Genomic DNA, 15,006 nt, shown 5'->3' with positions numbered 1-15,006 from the left:
AAAGACCCAGGACCCATGAGCGATGTCATCAGCTGGGTGTAATCGTCTGTGTGCGGCTGTGAGTCTGTGTGTGGCTGTGAGTGTGTGTGTGTGATTTGCCTGTTGGTTGTCTTTGGCATGGCTGTGGGTCCACGGGTGATGATGATCAGGAATCTAGAGTGGAAACCTGCATGAGCCTATCCCTGTGTTAGCTGTGCTCTGTGTGAGCGGCTCTGAGCCTGTGGGTGTTGTTAGCTGTAAGATTATCTATTGTCACTCTGTGTGGCCACGTGTGGGACTGTCCCATGAGCCTGTGCTCTTCACGTGCAGTGGTGAGTTTGTGTGTGTTCATGTCTGTCAGTCTTTATTCTCTGTGTGGGGCTGTGAGTCTTTGCTCACCTCTGTGAGTGATGGTGAGTCGGCCCCCATATCTGAGCCCCTCGATGAGACTGTGATTGGGACTGTTGTGTCGCTGCAATCCCTGAGTGTGCAGGAGTCTCTCTCCCGCTGTGGGGAAGTAAACGCCCCATCCCTTGTCCTCCTCCAACTGCGGGTGGGGTGAGGGCATCTAGGCCAGCTTTGAAGCCTCAGCCAGCTCCTGGCCTTTCCGGGAATTCTGTGTTCACTGTGGGGGGTGGGCAGGCGGGCAAGGGGCCCAGACAGAGGCCTCTTGTCCACCTGGGCTTCAAGCAGCCCAGTCGAGGTGGGCCCAGACCCCAAGTCCATCCTGCCTGACATCCTGTAGTGGACACGTGCGTTGTCTTGGACAGGCATGCCTGGAAGGGAGTGAACAGACAGACTCCCATAGAAGACAGATGGACAGATAGATAGTGGGACTTCTCAGGGCTTGGATAAGCCCCACCCCATGCTTGGGGTGGGGTCCAGGACTACAGTGCCCGCCCAGTTTGCAGACAGTGTGAGTTCACAGTCCACATTCCCCACCCAGCCACAAATGCCCTCCCTGCCTCCCTCTGGGGGCCCCCAAGATCTAGGGTCCTCTCGTGACTAGGCTGTCTGCCTGAGGTCTGCCTGGAAGAGCCTGGCTGCTACACCTGCACCTGTCCCCTGCTGTCTCCAGGCCTCTCTGCCTGAATCTGCCTCTGTCTGCCTCTTCTCTTCTGTCCCCTCCAGGTATCTCTCTGCCTCAATCACTCTCTCTGTCCCTTCATCTGTCTCTGAGGTGGTGTGTCTGGCCCTACCCTCTGTTTGGGGATCTGTCTGGCTCTGTCCCCCACCTCTCTGCCAGCCCGTGTCTCCTGTCTCTGACTGAGCCTCACTGCCTGTTGCCTTTCTGCAGGTGTTTGCACGAGCCTGTCCCTACCTACCTGCCTGTTTCCGAGTCTGCCTGTGGGTCCCTTTCTCCCTGCGGCTGCCCTCGCCTGTCTACCAAGCTCCCCCTGCATCCCCTCCTCCACCCATCTGTCTTGCTGTTCCTTCTGTGGTCTGTCTGTTCCTGTGTTGTTTCTCGTGCCTGCTTATCTCTCTTTGTAACTTTGTTTCTCCTGCTCTGACTCCTCCTCTCTGCACCTCTTCCTGCCACCCATCCCATTCTGCCCTCTGTCTGCTCTGTGAGTCCATCCCTTCTGTCTGCCTGTCACTCTCTCTAGCCGTGGGTCTACGCCTTCAATCTTTCAGGCCATTTTCCCCGCCACCACGACACAAACAAACCTCTGTTTCCCTCCAAGTGGGTCCAGATAGGGGGCTCCCCTTCTCCACCTCTTCCCCCGCCCAGGGCCAGAAGGAGGGAAGCGAAATTAAAATTAACATTTCTTCTCAGAAAAAAAAAAAAGTACCGCGCCAGAGCAGGAACTGAGTCAGCCGAGAGGGTCCCCGAACCCAAGTCTGAGTTGCCGCCACTTCAGGAGCTGAGAGGAGCAGGTGGGTGAGGAGGGAGCGTGGGCTGCTGCGGGGATGGTGTTCCTGGGGGCCCTGAGATCTGAGTAGGGGTCCTGGGAGGGGACTTGGGGTTCCTTGGAGAAATTTTAGCACTTGTGGAGAATGGCATGGCGTGTGTGCGTGGCGGTGTGTGGGGGTCCTTTTGATACCTTGATCCCAGGAAGTGAATTCAGGTGTGGATGGGAGACCCCAGAGGGTGCTGGTGGCAGGGGATGGGACTCCTTGAGATCCTTCCCTTTCCCAGGAATGGGATTCAGAACTTGGGGAAGGATTTCCTGAGCCACTTTGAGCTCTAATGTGGACCTTGAATGGGGGTTTCTGAGATACCTCCTTCCCAGGGAATAAGCGTGGGGCTGGGGTTTCTCCAGAGATGCTCTACTCATAAGACAGGGCTCCAGGCTCTGGTGGGGATCGCAGAGTCTCCCCCACCCCAGGAAACTCGTTAGGCCACGGGAGGGGGACTTTGATGAAGGTCTCAGAGACAGCTCTTCCTCCGGAGGGGAAATGCAGGCTTGGGCCAGGTTCCTGAGACACCCCACGCCCAGGTAGTTTCTCAAGTCTGGAAGCGTCTCCAAATTGACTGCTGTCAGAAGATGGGTGTTTAAGACTTGCTAGGGGCCTTGGAAAATACCTCTAGCCCCTAGAAGGGGGTTAAATGGGAGTCCCTGGGTCATTTCTATCCTGGGAAGGGGCTCAGTTTGGGGACTTGTCTTTGGTTTCTAGTGAGGATATTCAGAGTTGTGGCAGAGAGCAGTTTGCAGCGTCTGGGGCAGGGGTCTCTGAGTCTGCCCCCCACCCTCAGCCCACTCAACAGGTTGCATCAGCTCTGGGCTCGGGCTTGGGGACCCAGGCAGGAAGGAGGGGGGCGAGGGCATTAGGAGGGGTGGGGCAGCCGGCCGACACGTGTCCCTGCAAGGAGTGAGCCGCCTGGCCACGTGGTGAGGGTGGAGGGAAGTGCGGGGAGGGCGCGGGGGACCAGGGAATGAAAGATACAGACAGCAAGAGAGACAGCGTGTGTGAGTCTGGGGTCTGGGAGGAGAGGCTATCCTTTCTCCACATGGTCGGTTCATCTGCCCTGGGGTCCGGCTCTCTCTGGAGCTTTCTGTCTGTCTCGCCCCCACTATTTCTCTCTCGCTGGCTTCTTTTCTCTGTGTCTCTCTGAGTAACTGTTGGCTTCTCTCCTTCTCTGATTCTTCATTCTCGCTCATCTCTTTCTCTGTTGGCCTGCTTCCATTTCTGTCCCTGTCTGTTCCTGCTCCCCTGCCCCATCCTTTTCTCCCTCTTTCTATCTGTCAGTCTCTATGGGGCTCCCCTCCCCCCTTCTTCAGCTCTCCTCACTTTGCAGCACCCCAATAGGATGGAACTGCAGGATCCAAAGATGAATGGAGCCCTCCCTTCAGATGCTGTGGGGTGAGTCAGGGGTCCAAGGAGGTGGGCTCAGGGGTCAGGGGTCAGGGTTACCCTTTTATCAGCTTCCATTTCCCTGCCCTATCCAGCTACAGGCAGGAACGTGAAGGCTTCCTGGCCAGTCGTGGTCCTGCTCCTGGGAGCAAGCCAGTCCAGTTCATGGATGTGAGTGGCCCCACAGGATCTGGCCCGGTGGCACCTTCCCCAGCTAATCTCCTCCCTGCTCTGCTCCCTCTTCCCCACTCCTCCTCCCTGCTGTTCCCCTGCCCAGCTATCTCCCCACCGCAGCTACGCACTCGTCGGTCCTCCCCTCTCCAAATACTCCTTTTCCCCAGATATGCCCTTTCTAGCTCTCTCCCTGGCCTTGCTTCTCTGCCCACGCTGTTCCGCCCAGTGGCTGCCCTTCCCAGCTGCTCCCCTCCCCCTATTCTTCCTCCTCCAGCACTCCCCATCCTCAGCCCATCCCCACCCCCAGCGTCTCCCCTCCCCAGCTGTTTTGCCTCTGGTGGCTGCTTCACCCTCCCCTGGTCCTCTCTGTCCACTTCCAGCGGCTCCCTCCAAAGTTTGTCCTAGTTTTCCCCTTCCCAGCTCTTCTCTTCGCATCCTCTTCCATCTTCAACTCTTCTTCCCTGCTAGCCTCTTCCCTCCTCAGATGGTCTCTCCTTGACTTCTCTCCACCCCGGCTTCTCTCCACCCCGCTTGCTTCTTCTCCAGTCTTTCCCTGGCCCTGGCATCATTGGTCTCCTACCCGGTGCCCCCTCCCAATGTGTGCCCGGGCTTTGCTCCTTGCGTGCAGTTCGAGGGGAAGACATCATTTGGAATGTCAGTGTTCAACCTCAGCAACGCCATCATGGGCAGCGGCATCCTGGGGCTGGCCTATGCCATGGCCCACACAGGGGTCATCTTCTTCCTGTGAGTCCACAGGTGGCCTGCGGGGCCAGTGGTGTTGCGGGGTGGGTGGGAGGCCTGCGGCCAGGTCTGAGCTGTGCCACCTGCCGCAGGGCCCTGCTGCTGTGCATTGCTCTTCTGTCGTCCTACTCCATCCACCTCCTGCTGACCTGCGCTGGTATTGTAGGTGAGACTCAGAGCCTGCATCTCAGTCCCCACAAAGCCCCTTTGGACCCCAGACTCTGGACCCACATCCAGAGCTCAACCCAGACCTTGGGCCCCAGACCCCAAACCCAATTCCTTGACTGCAGAACCCAGATCCTGGACCCAGCACCCCAGAATCCACCCCCAGATGACTACACTCCACCTCTAACCCCACTCCTCAGTCACCAGACCCCCTGTAACCTGGAAGCCAGCCCCACAACCTTGAGGTCCCCCAAATCTCAGCCCCCGGTTCCCCAGCTCCCACCATGGTCCCAGTCCATAGTCTGGCTCAGAGACCCCTTAATCTCACCTCCGGCCTTCATCCATTTCCCTGGCCTCAGATCCCACCTCCCAGAGTCTGCCCCCAAACTCAACCCCAACTGCTTACCCCCCACCTCCAGCCTCCATCAGTCAAACCTGGTTCCCCTAAGCCCTAGCTCCCCAGCTCCCAGGCCCTCTGGACTGCACCCCTGGCCTGGCCTCCTGGACCTACAACCTGTTCCTGCCTTCCCCTGCTAGGCATCCGAGCCTATGAGCAGCTGGGACAGAGGGCATTCGGGCCTGCGGGGAAGGTAGTGGTGGCCGCGGTCATCTGCCTGCACAATGTTGGGGGTGAGGACTATGGGAGGTGGGGGTCCGCTTGTGGGAAGGGGGTGGAGTGAGGTGGGCTTCCCTAGGCTGGGCTGGGGAAGATGGGGTGGGGGCATGACGAGAATCACTTCTACTTATACCTCCCCCACCCGCACCAGCCATGTCCAGTTACCTGTTCATCATCAAATCTGAGCTCCCCCTGGTTATCAGCGCCTTCCTGTACATGGACCCCGCGGAGTGAGTGAGCAACACCCCTTGGCTGGCCTGCAGCCCCTTGACTCTGCCTGCAAGGCCCGGCCGGTATTTTCAGTGCTGTGTGTGCAGCTGGCTCCCAGATGTTCCAGTTTGAGATGGCTGGGCAGGCCACTTGGGTCAGACTGATTCCTCTGCATGACTGTTGCTCAGACCACAGGAGTCTAGTTGACCGTGTGCTGATTTTGTGACTTATTCTGGCTGCTTCTGGCTGGAGGCTGACTCTTTACGTCCAGTTTACTCTGCTGCTGACCACGTGTGTGTGAATGTACATAGCTGGTGGACTCAGACTCTGCCTGTGGGTTTGACTCCGTGTCTGCCGTCCTGGCTGATTCTCTTGGGCTGGCTCTGTAATTGATTACAGCTGTGTCCCGTATACTGTGATTCCAACCATATGTGTCTGACACTCGGTCACTCTGACTTCCCCGTCCAGCTGATTGTTTGAGCTTGATCCTAGGTTCATTTGGCTGAATCTGTCTAGCTACAAGTGTACGATTGCTGACTCCAACATATGCTGTGGTATCAACTATATGTGACTCACTCTGACTGTATGTGTCCAGCCAACTCCATCTCTGATTTGGTGGCTGTTCTGGTAAATTCTCTTTGCTCTGTGAGAGTGTGTGTGTGTGTGTGTGTGTGTGTGTGTGTGTGTGTGTGTGATTCCTGACTGCCGATGTGTCCTCTGTATTATGGTTGCAACCATGTATGCTGGGCTGTTCTGATTATGTATCCGGCTGACTGTGTGTGAGTCTGGATCCACTGCGCTGGCTCAGTCTGTGTGGGGGTGTGTGCATGATGGGACTCCAGCAGGGCTAGTGTGTATGCACAGTGTGCTGCAGTGCTTGTGCTCCAGCTGCACATGTGTAACTCTCTGTGTGTGTTTTAGGCACAGCTCTGTGTGTCCAGTGGCTAACCTTGCCTCTGGTCCCATGGACTTTACATAGTGCGTAGTTGTGTCTCTGGTTTTGTCAGTCTGACTCTGGGTTAGTTGGTCTCTGTGTCAGTCTGACAGGTTCTTTTTTTCTTTTTTGAGTCTCGCTCTGTGGCCCAGGCTGGAGTGCAGTGGCATGATCTTGGCTCACTATCACTTCTGCCTCCCGGGTTCAAGTGATTCTCCTGCCTCAGCCTCGTGAGTAGCTGGGATTATAGGTGTGTACCACTATGCCCAGCTGATTATTTTATTTTATTTTTTTGAGACAGAGTCTTACTCTGTTGCCCAGGCTGGAGTGAAGCGGTGCCATCTTGGCTCACTGCAACCTCCACCTTCCAGGTTCAAGCGACCCTTCCACCTTGGCCTCCCAAGTAGCTGGGAGTACAGGTGCCTGCCACCACGCCTGGCTAATTTTTGTATTTTTAGTAGAGACGGGGTTTCGCCATGTTGGCCAGGCTCATCTTGAACTCCTGACCTCAGGTGATCAGCCCACCTCAGCCTCCCGAGTTGCTGGGATTACAGGCATGAGCCGCTGCACCCGGCCAGTCTGACAATTTTAACTGAGTGCTTGACTTTTACTGTCTGTGTGTATCCTTTAAGATCTTTGGCTTGATTCTGAGAACACTAGGTAGCTGACAGTGTGACCAGACATGTGTCATTATTATAGTTAGCTCCCATTGGTTTATTTCTGTGTAACTGTGTATGAGATAGAAAGAGACTGTGTGAATGCCTAGAACGCAGGCATTCGATCAAGTTCTTTTGAATGTGTGAGCAGTTGTTCAGCTGATTCTGTCTTAACTGACTCTTGCCTGGTCACCTTCCTCCAACATCTGTACAGATTCCACCCTTTCTCAGAGCTTGGTTCTAACAGTTTGGCCAGCTGGTTGATTTCATTTCTATTTCATTCTTTCTTTAGCTGTATGGCCAAATCAGTCCACAGGCATACTTTCAGGCATCCAACAAATCTTGAGCTGTTCAAACAAGCATGCGTTTCTGACTTTTTCATTGACTCTGCATCGTGGCTTGTCTACTGGATCATCAGACTGTTGCTCTACCTGTCAAACATACCACGATCATGACTCACTTTCTTTGTGTCTGGCACGTTGTATTGGACTGATTTTCCTTTCTTGTCTCTTCTTTCCTTTTTTTGAGATGGAGTCTTGCTCTGTAGCCCAGGCTGCAGTGCAGTGGCTCGATCTCGGCCCACTACAACCTCCGCCTCCCGGGACCTGGTTCAAGCAATTCTCTTGCCTCAGCCTCCTGAGTAGCTGGGATTACAGGCATGCACCACCATGCCCAGCTAATTTTTGTATTTTTAGTAGACACGGGTTTTGTCATGTTGGCCAGACTGGTCTTGAACTCTTGACCTGGTGATCCTCCTGCCTTAGCCTCCCAAAGTGCTGGGATGACAGGCCTGAGCCACTGCGCCTGGCCATGACTTTCTTTTTCTTTCTTTCTTTTCTTTTGAGACAGCATCTCGATCTGTCTCCCAGGCTTCAGTGCAATGGCACGATGTTGGCTCACTGCAACCTCCGCCTCCTGGGTTCAAGTGATTCTCCTACCTCAGCCTCTTGAGTAGCTGGAATTGCAGGCGCGTGCTACCACACCAGGCTGATTTTTTATATTTTTGTAGAAATGGGGTTTTACCATGTTGGCGAGGCTTGTATTGAACTCCTGACCTCAGGTGATCCACCTGCCTCAGCCTCCCAAAGTGCTGGGATTACAGGCGTGAGCCACTGCACCTGGCCTGGACTGAATTTCACATTGAATCTGACCAATTTGGGTTGTTTGACCCTCTGGTTGTACATCCACTCGTGAAGTCTGATGGCAAGTTTTGTCCAGATGAGTATGTGTTTTTAGCTGTGTCCCACCGATGGTATCTGACAATCTCATAGTCAGCCTGTTTTCGTCAACCCTATTGTGCCATTTGTCACTGTAACCACCTGAATGACTTCTCACAGCTGAGGTTGTCAGCTTAACTCTCCTGACTTAAGGCAGAAAGCTGTCTGACCGGCTGTCTTCTGTGAGTGTCTGCCTGACAGTTTCCTTTGGCTGGCAGCTAGGCACTGTGTCTTCCTGTCTTTCTAGGGACTGGTTCTTGGAGGGGAGCCACCTCATCATCATTGTCAGTGTGTTAATCATCCTGCCCCTGGCCCTCATGAAACACTTGGGTAAGAGGCTCCGTGGGTTGGGCATTGGATAGAGGGATTAGACAGAAGGAGCCAGACTGAGAAAACCCCCATTCATTGTCAAGGGCTGCAGAACACCAGGAGAGAGCTTATTTGATGTGGGCTTTAACAGATTAGTAGGAGTTTGCTATGGTTTGCTATGGAGGGGAGGCTTTTGTGGGTGGAAGTAGAAGCCTATGCAAAGGTAATTACGGTAGGCAGACCTTGAAGGCCAGACTAGGTGTTTGGAGTTCACTGTGGTGGGGGGGCGGATCCATTGATTTTTTTTTTTTTTTTTTTTTGAGACAAAGTCTCGCTCTGTCACCAGGCTGGAGTGCAGTGGTGTTATCTTGGCTCACTGCAACCTCTGCCTCCCGGGTTCAAGTGATTTTCCTGCCTCAGTCCCCCTAGTAGCTGGGACTACAGGCATGTGCCACCACACCCAGCTAATTTTTGTATTTTTAGTAGAGACGGGGTTTCGCCATGTTGGCCAGGCTGGTCTTGAACTCCTGACCTCAGGTGATCCACCTGCGTCAGCCTCCCAAAGTGCTGGGATTACAGGCATGAGCCACTGCGCTGGGTCGATTTCTGAGACTCTGTTTTGCCCCTCTTAGGCTACTTGGGGTACACCAGTGGTCTGTCCCTGACCTGCATGCTGTTTTTCCTTGTTTCGGTGAGTCACAGAGAAGCGGGGAGAGAGTTTGGGACATTGGAACGTAGCCTCCCCCATGACCTGGCTTCTCTGCTGCCCCCATCCTTAGGTCATCTACAAGAAGTTCGAGTTTGGCTGTGCTGTAGGCCGCAACGAAACAGCAATGGAGAGTGAAGCTCCTGTGGGACTCCCCAACCAAGGGCTCAACAGCAGCTGTGAGGCCCAGATGTTCACAGTTGACTCACAGGTATGTGTGCAGGCGTGTAGGAGGTTGCAGCACACTCAGGCCCTCTGGTTCTGTCACACAGAACATCCTGCTCAGAGTGGAGCTGGATATTGGACATTGGGAGCTTCTGTGTGTCTGTTATGGAGGGCGATGACGGGGTAGGGGGGATGGGGAGAAGGGGATGGACCACTGTGGGCTCTAATCCCAGGTATTCTGGCATTCCCTAGATGTCCTACACAGTGCCCATTATGGCTTTTGCCTTCGTCTGCCACCCTGAGGTGCTGCCCATCTATACGGAGCTCTGCCAGTGAGTGGGCGGGCAAGTGGGCCTGCATGTTGGGGAGCAGGTGCAGCGGTAACCAGAATGTCTGACACTCCCTCCAGTAGTCCTGGGGCTGTAGCTTGGCAGAAGCTAGGTTGTGCCATGGGAAGAGTTTGGGGGACTTGAGTCTTGGGGAACTCAGGGTAGTGACTGTTTGCTGATCAGGGCTTAAGTAAAAATGCGGATGGGCAGAGTTGGGAAGCAGAGATCAGATGATCAGATGGAGGGAGTGATATGCATGGCTGGTGGTATGGGGATGGGGAGGTACGGACAGACAGAGGGGGAGGCAGGGATGCTATGATGGGGTTTGTGTGGATGATCAGACAGAGGGACAGCATGGATGGTCAGATGGAAGAGGCAGTGGCAGGCTGGGCGCAGTGGCTCACGCCTGTAATCCCAGCACTGTGGGAGGCCGAGGCAGGCGGATCACCTGAGGTCAGGAGTTTGAGACCAGCCTGACCAACATGGAGAAACCCTGTCTCTACTAAAAATACAAAAAATTAGCCGGGCGTGGTGGTGCATGCCTGTAATCCCAGCTACTCGGGAGGCTGAGGCAGGAGCATAGCTTCAACCTGGGAGTTGAATGTTGCGGTGAGCTGAGATTGCGCCATTGTACTCCAGCCTGGGCAACAAGAGAGAGACTTTGTCTCAAAAATAAAAAAAAGGAAGAGGCAGTAGCAGTCAAATGCAGAGCAGAGATGGTCATATGGGGAGAGATATGGATGGTCAGAGAGGGGGGTTTTGGCTAGTCACAGGGTAGACAGAGTTGGGTGTGTACCAGCTGAATGTCAGTCTGGGAGAAGGGGATTCTGGAGGGTGGAAGCTGGCTTTGAGAGACCTCGGCCAAGTCCCAGAGTCTGGGCATGACAGTTGCACAACCTCTACACTTCAGGCCCTCCCAGCGCAGGATGCAGGCCGTGGCCAATGTGTCTATTGGGTCCATGTTCTGTATGTATGGGCTCACAGCGACCTTTGGATACCTCACCTTCTACAGTGAGTGGGGCTGGGGGGAGGGCTGGGGGGAGGGGGAAGGCCTAGGGCAGGAGCCTCTGAGCCCTTTCCTTCCGTGACATGGACCTGTCAGTTTCCAAAGGGAAGGTGTGCCTCACTTGTGTGGATTTTGTCACTGTGCATGTATGTATGGGTTTCTGGGGCATTGGTCCTGGTACTCTTGCCAAATCTTGCATCCCACATCCCCTGTCCCATGGCCCAGGTAGCGTGGAGGCAGAGATGCTGCACATGTACAGCCGGAAGGACCCACTCATCCTCTGCGTGCGTCTGGCCGTGCTGCTCGCTGTGACCCTCACTGTGCCAGTTGTGCTGTTCCCTGTGCGTGGGGCCCATGGGGCAGAGGGACATGGATGGATGGGTAGAGGGCATAGGATGCGTGGGTGGAGACTGGAGACAGGAGTGGATGGATGGATAGATGAATGAGGCAAGGATGGACAGACAGGAAAGGGCAGCGTTGTCAGATGGACAGAGACAGCAAAAATTGATGGTCAGACAGAAGCAGGAGGACATAGCAGGAAAAAGAGGGTCAGGGTACAGCGTACTCAGTTGGAGGGAGGAGGCACAGATGGATGGCTAGACAGAAGAGGGAGGCAGGAAGGGTCAGTTGGGGGGTAGAATGAAGAAACAGGAATGGAGAGAAAGGGTGGAGGCTGAAGTGGTGGGATGTAGGAGGGACAAGGCTCTGAAATGGGGAGGTGGAACTAATTAGACAGAGGAGGGAAGTAGAGGTCAGATGGAGAGAGGCAGGGAGCTCAGACAGGGTAGAAGGACGGGTAGATGGTCAGACAGAAGAGGAGACGAAGATGGTCAGCTAGAGGAGGAGGCGGGGATTTCAGACAGTGGGTGGAAGTGCCGATTGGTGTTCAGACAGAAGGAAGAGACGTGGATTGTCAGAGGATGGAGGGAGGAAGCCCGTTCAGAAGTTGGAGACACAGATGCTGGGTTAGGCAGGGTGGAGCCATAGACAGTCAGAGGGAGGGGAAATCAGGGATCGAAGACGAGGTGGAGCTAAAGACAGATGATCACTTGGAAGGGAGCAGCACTTGGGTCCTGACTTCTGTCCCATCCTACTCTGGCCACAGATCCGCCGGGCCCTGCAGCAGCTGCTTTTCCCAGGCAAGGCCTTCAGCTGGCTGCGACATGTGGCCATAGCTCTGATCCTGCTTGTTTTGGTCAATGTCCTTGTCATCTATGTGCCGACCATCCGGGATATCTTTGGAGTTATCGGTCAGTATCCCTCACCCCAGAACTATACTCCATCTAATATGGGCTTTGTACCCAAGTCAGGTTGACTCCTGTTCCTTCTCCTTGTCCTCCAGGGTCCACCTCAGCCCCCAGCCTCATCTTCATCCTCCCCAGCATCTTCTACCTCCGCATTGTACCCTCTGAAGTGGAGCCTTTCTTATCCTGGCCCAAGATCCGGGTAAGCATTCCAGGGCAGAGCTAGGGAGAGAGGGAGCACTCCAAGATGGCTGGAGGTGAAAGGGACATGGAGAGGAGGGGCTGGGAGAGCATCTGAAAAAATGGTCTGGAAGAATGAAGGTGATTGTCTTAGGAAGGGGCAGAGGAGACAGCACCAGCAGGGTCTGGGAAGACAGGGAGCGCTCAAACGGGCTGGCATAGAGGGAGGATTCTCCAGACAGATGGAAGGAGCACTATTGGGAAGAGAGCTTGGAGCACTTTCAAGAAGAAGGATGGAGGAATGTACTCTCTCATGGGTTCTGGGAAGATGGAAGGAGGACTCACAGGAAGGGGCTAGTTGTAAGGAAGGAGAGGGCACACAGAGGAGGGTCAGGAATGGATAGAGCACTCTCTGAAGGAGGTGGAAGACTTGAGAACATTCTCAGAAGGCATTTGGGTGAGGTGTCCCAACTGGCCCCATCTTGTCTCTCTGGCCCACAGGCCCTGTGCTTTGGAGTCCTGGGAGTCCTCTTCATGGCCGTCAGTCTAGGCTTTATGTTTGCCAACTGGGCCACAGGCCAGAGCCGCATGTCTGGACACTGACCAGGCCCTGCTGGCCCGGGTCCTCGTGCGCATGCACATGGAGGGGTCGGGGCCGCTCCCTAGGGTCCCTCCGTGGAGGTGGCTGGTTCCCATGAATGTGGTTGTCAGAGGCAGGGGACAGCAGAGGCTGCAGACTGGCCCACTTCCCTCCTCCCCAGGGATGCCAAGCTTCGATCATGGCCCTAATCCCAACCCCAACCCCACAAGAGGAGGAGGAGGAAGAAGAAGAGGAGGATGCCAGGTCCTGGCAGAGCCTTTGCCTAGCCCAGTCCTCTCTGCCTCCTCCTGGCTGAAGCCATTTGTCAGGATTACCCTTGGGCCAAAGCGGAAAAATAAAGATGTTGAGATACAACTCTGGACTCAGCCTTCTGATCTTTCTCTTGAGACTTGGTGGTGGAGCCTGCTGGAGTCCAGGCTGGAGCACACTGAAACCCTGCGAGTCGGACAGTGTCTGCTCATGCGCTCACTCTCTTCACTTTTCCAGTAACCTGCCACTCAACTTCACATATCACTCACTTGGCCAGGAGCAGTAACACACGCCTATAATCCCAGCACTTTGGGAAGTCAAGGCAGGCAGATCACCTGAAGTCACGAGTTTGAGACCAACCTGTCCATGGCAAAACCTCGTCTCTACTAAAAAATACTAAAATTAGCTGGGCGAGATGGTGTGTGCCTATAGTCCCAGATACTTGGGAGGCTGAGGCAGGAGAATTGCTTGAACCCGGGAGGCGGAGGTTGCAGTGAGCCAAGATCATGCCACTGCACTCCAGCCTGGGCAACACAGTGAGACTCCATCTCACACATACAAAAAAACTTCAGTCATTCACTCAGTAAACATCTACTGAAAGCCTACTGGGTACCAGGCACTGTTCTAGGTGCTGGGGATATAGCAGTGAACGAAGCAGACAGTAGTGTCCTGGAGTTGTTCTGGCACAAGATTGTGCAAATCCAGTCTGCTGCCTATTTAAGTATGGCCCTTGAACTAAGACTGGCTTTCATATTTCCGAATGATTGAAAAAAGGTGGACCTAGCATGGTGGCTCATGCATGTAATCACCAGCACTTTGGAAGGCTGACGCAGGAGGATCATTTGAGACCAGACTGGGCAACACGTCAAGTCCCCATCTTTACAAAAAATATTAAATAGCTGGGTTTGGTAGTGTATGCCTATAGTTCCAGCTACTTGGGAGGCTGAGGTGGGAGGATTGCTTGAGCCCAGGAGACTGAGGCTGCAGTGAGCCGTGATCACGCCACTGGACTCTAGCCTTAGTGACAGAGTGAGATCCTGTCTCAAAAAGAAAAGGGGCTGGGCGCCGTGGCTCACGCCTGTAATCCCAGCACTTTGGGAGGCTGAGGCAGGTAGATCACCTGACATCAGGAGTTCTAGACCAGCCTGGCTAACATGCTGAAACCCCATTTCTACTAAAAATACAAAAATCAGCCAGGTATGGTGACATATGCCTGTAATTTCAGCTACTCAGGAGGCTGAGGCAGGAGAATTGCTTGAACCCAGGAGGTAGAGGTTGCAGCGAGCCAAGATCATACCCCTGCCCTTCAGCCTCTGTCTCAAAAATAAAAAAAAGAAAAGGAAAGGAAAAAAATTATTAAAAGAAATAATATTCTGTGACACTTGGAAATTATATGAAATTCAACTTTCAGTGTCTAAATCATTTACATATCAATTTCAGTGCCTGTAAATTATTTACATATCATTTACAGTGTCTTCTTCATTTACATGTTGTTTATGGCTTTCTTGTGCAGAGCTGAGGAGTTGCAACAGAGACCATATGGCCTGCAAAGCCTGAGCTATTGACTCTCTGGCCCTTTTCCAAAAAGTTAGCTGACCTCTGACCTGTAATTCCAGCTACGTGGGAGGCTCAAACAGGAGAATCACTTGAACCTGGGAGACGGAGGTTGCAGTGAGCCAAGATCGCGCGGCTGCACTCCAGCCTGGGAGACAGAGACTGTCTTGGGGTTCAAAAAAGGTACAGAACATTTCCATCACCACAATGCTATCCCTTGTGCTACTCAGTTTTAATAATACTCTCCTCCCATCCAATATCCCTAACCCCTGGCAACCACTAATCTGCTTTTCATTTCTACAATTTTGTTTTTTCTAGAATGCTATACAAATGAAATATTATAGTATGTAACATTTTAGAGACTTATTTCACTCAGCGTAATTCCCTGGAGATTCATCCAAGATGTTAATATTTGTGTACCAATAGTTCATTTTTATTACTGAGTAGTATTCCATGGTATGGATGTACCACAGTTTGACCATTCACTTATTGCAGAAAATATTGATTATTTCCAGCTTTTGGCTATTACAAGTAAAGCTGCTATGAACAATTATGTACAAGTTTCTGGATGGGCGTAAATTTTAATTTCTCTGAAGTGCAATTGTTGAATTGTATGGTCATTGCATATTTAGTTTTATAAGAAACTACCAAACTGTTTTCCAGAGCAGCTGTAA

The 15,006-nt window shown here is 53.4% G+C and overlaps 1 protein-coding gene across 11 annotated transcripts; it reads left to right on the top strand.

The window, feature by feature from the left end:
- The first annotated feature begins 905 nt into the window (after window positions 1–905).
- Window positions 906–12,883, top strand: SLC38A5 (solute carrier family 38 member 5). 11 transcript variants are annotated; one of them, XM_037736862.1, is made up of 17 exons: window positions 906–1,663; window positions 1,757–1,857; window positions 3,221–3,285; window positions 3,372–3,447; window positions 3,997–4,194; window positions 4,284–4,357; window positions 4,894–4,986; window positions 5,124–5,202; window positions 8,237–8,319; window positions 8,931–8,989; window positions 9,078–9,215; window positions 9,422–9,501; window positions 10,409–10,509; window positions 10,730–10,845; window positions 11,610–11,754; window positions 11,847–11,950; window positions 12,430–12,883. In XM_037736862.1, exons 3-17 carry the CDS (start codon window positions 3,258–3,260, stop codon window positions 12,529–12,531), a joined length of 1,476 nt encoding a protein of 491 aa, XP_037592790.1. In that variant the 5' UTR covers window positions 906–1,663; window positions 1,757–1,857; window positions 3,221–3,257; the 3' UTR covers window positions 12,532–12,883. The 11 variants fall into 11 exon arrangements, with proteins under 11 accessions (XP_037592790.1, XP_017379329.1, XP_037592789.1 ...); XM_017523840.2 differs by having other exon boundaries at window positions 4,079–4,194; window positions 12,430–12,768; XM_037736863.1 differs by having other exon boundaries at window positions 910–1,002.
- Window positions 12,884–15,006: the final 2,123 nt, after the last annotated feature.

The sequence above is a fragment of the Cebus imitator genome, unplaced genomic scaffold, assembly GCF_001604975.1.
Source record: "Cebus imitator isolate Cc_AM_T3 unplaced genomic scaffold, Cebus_imitator-1.0 Scaffold30, whole genome shotgun sequence".
Classification (NCBI taxonomy): domain Eukaryota; kingdom Metazoa; phylum Chordata; class Mammalia; order Primates; family Cebidae; genus Cebus; species Cebus imitator.
The sequence above is the reverse complement of the archived record's forward strand: the minus strand, read 5'-3'. Positions and strand labels throughout refer to the sequence as shown.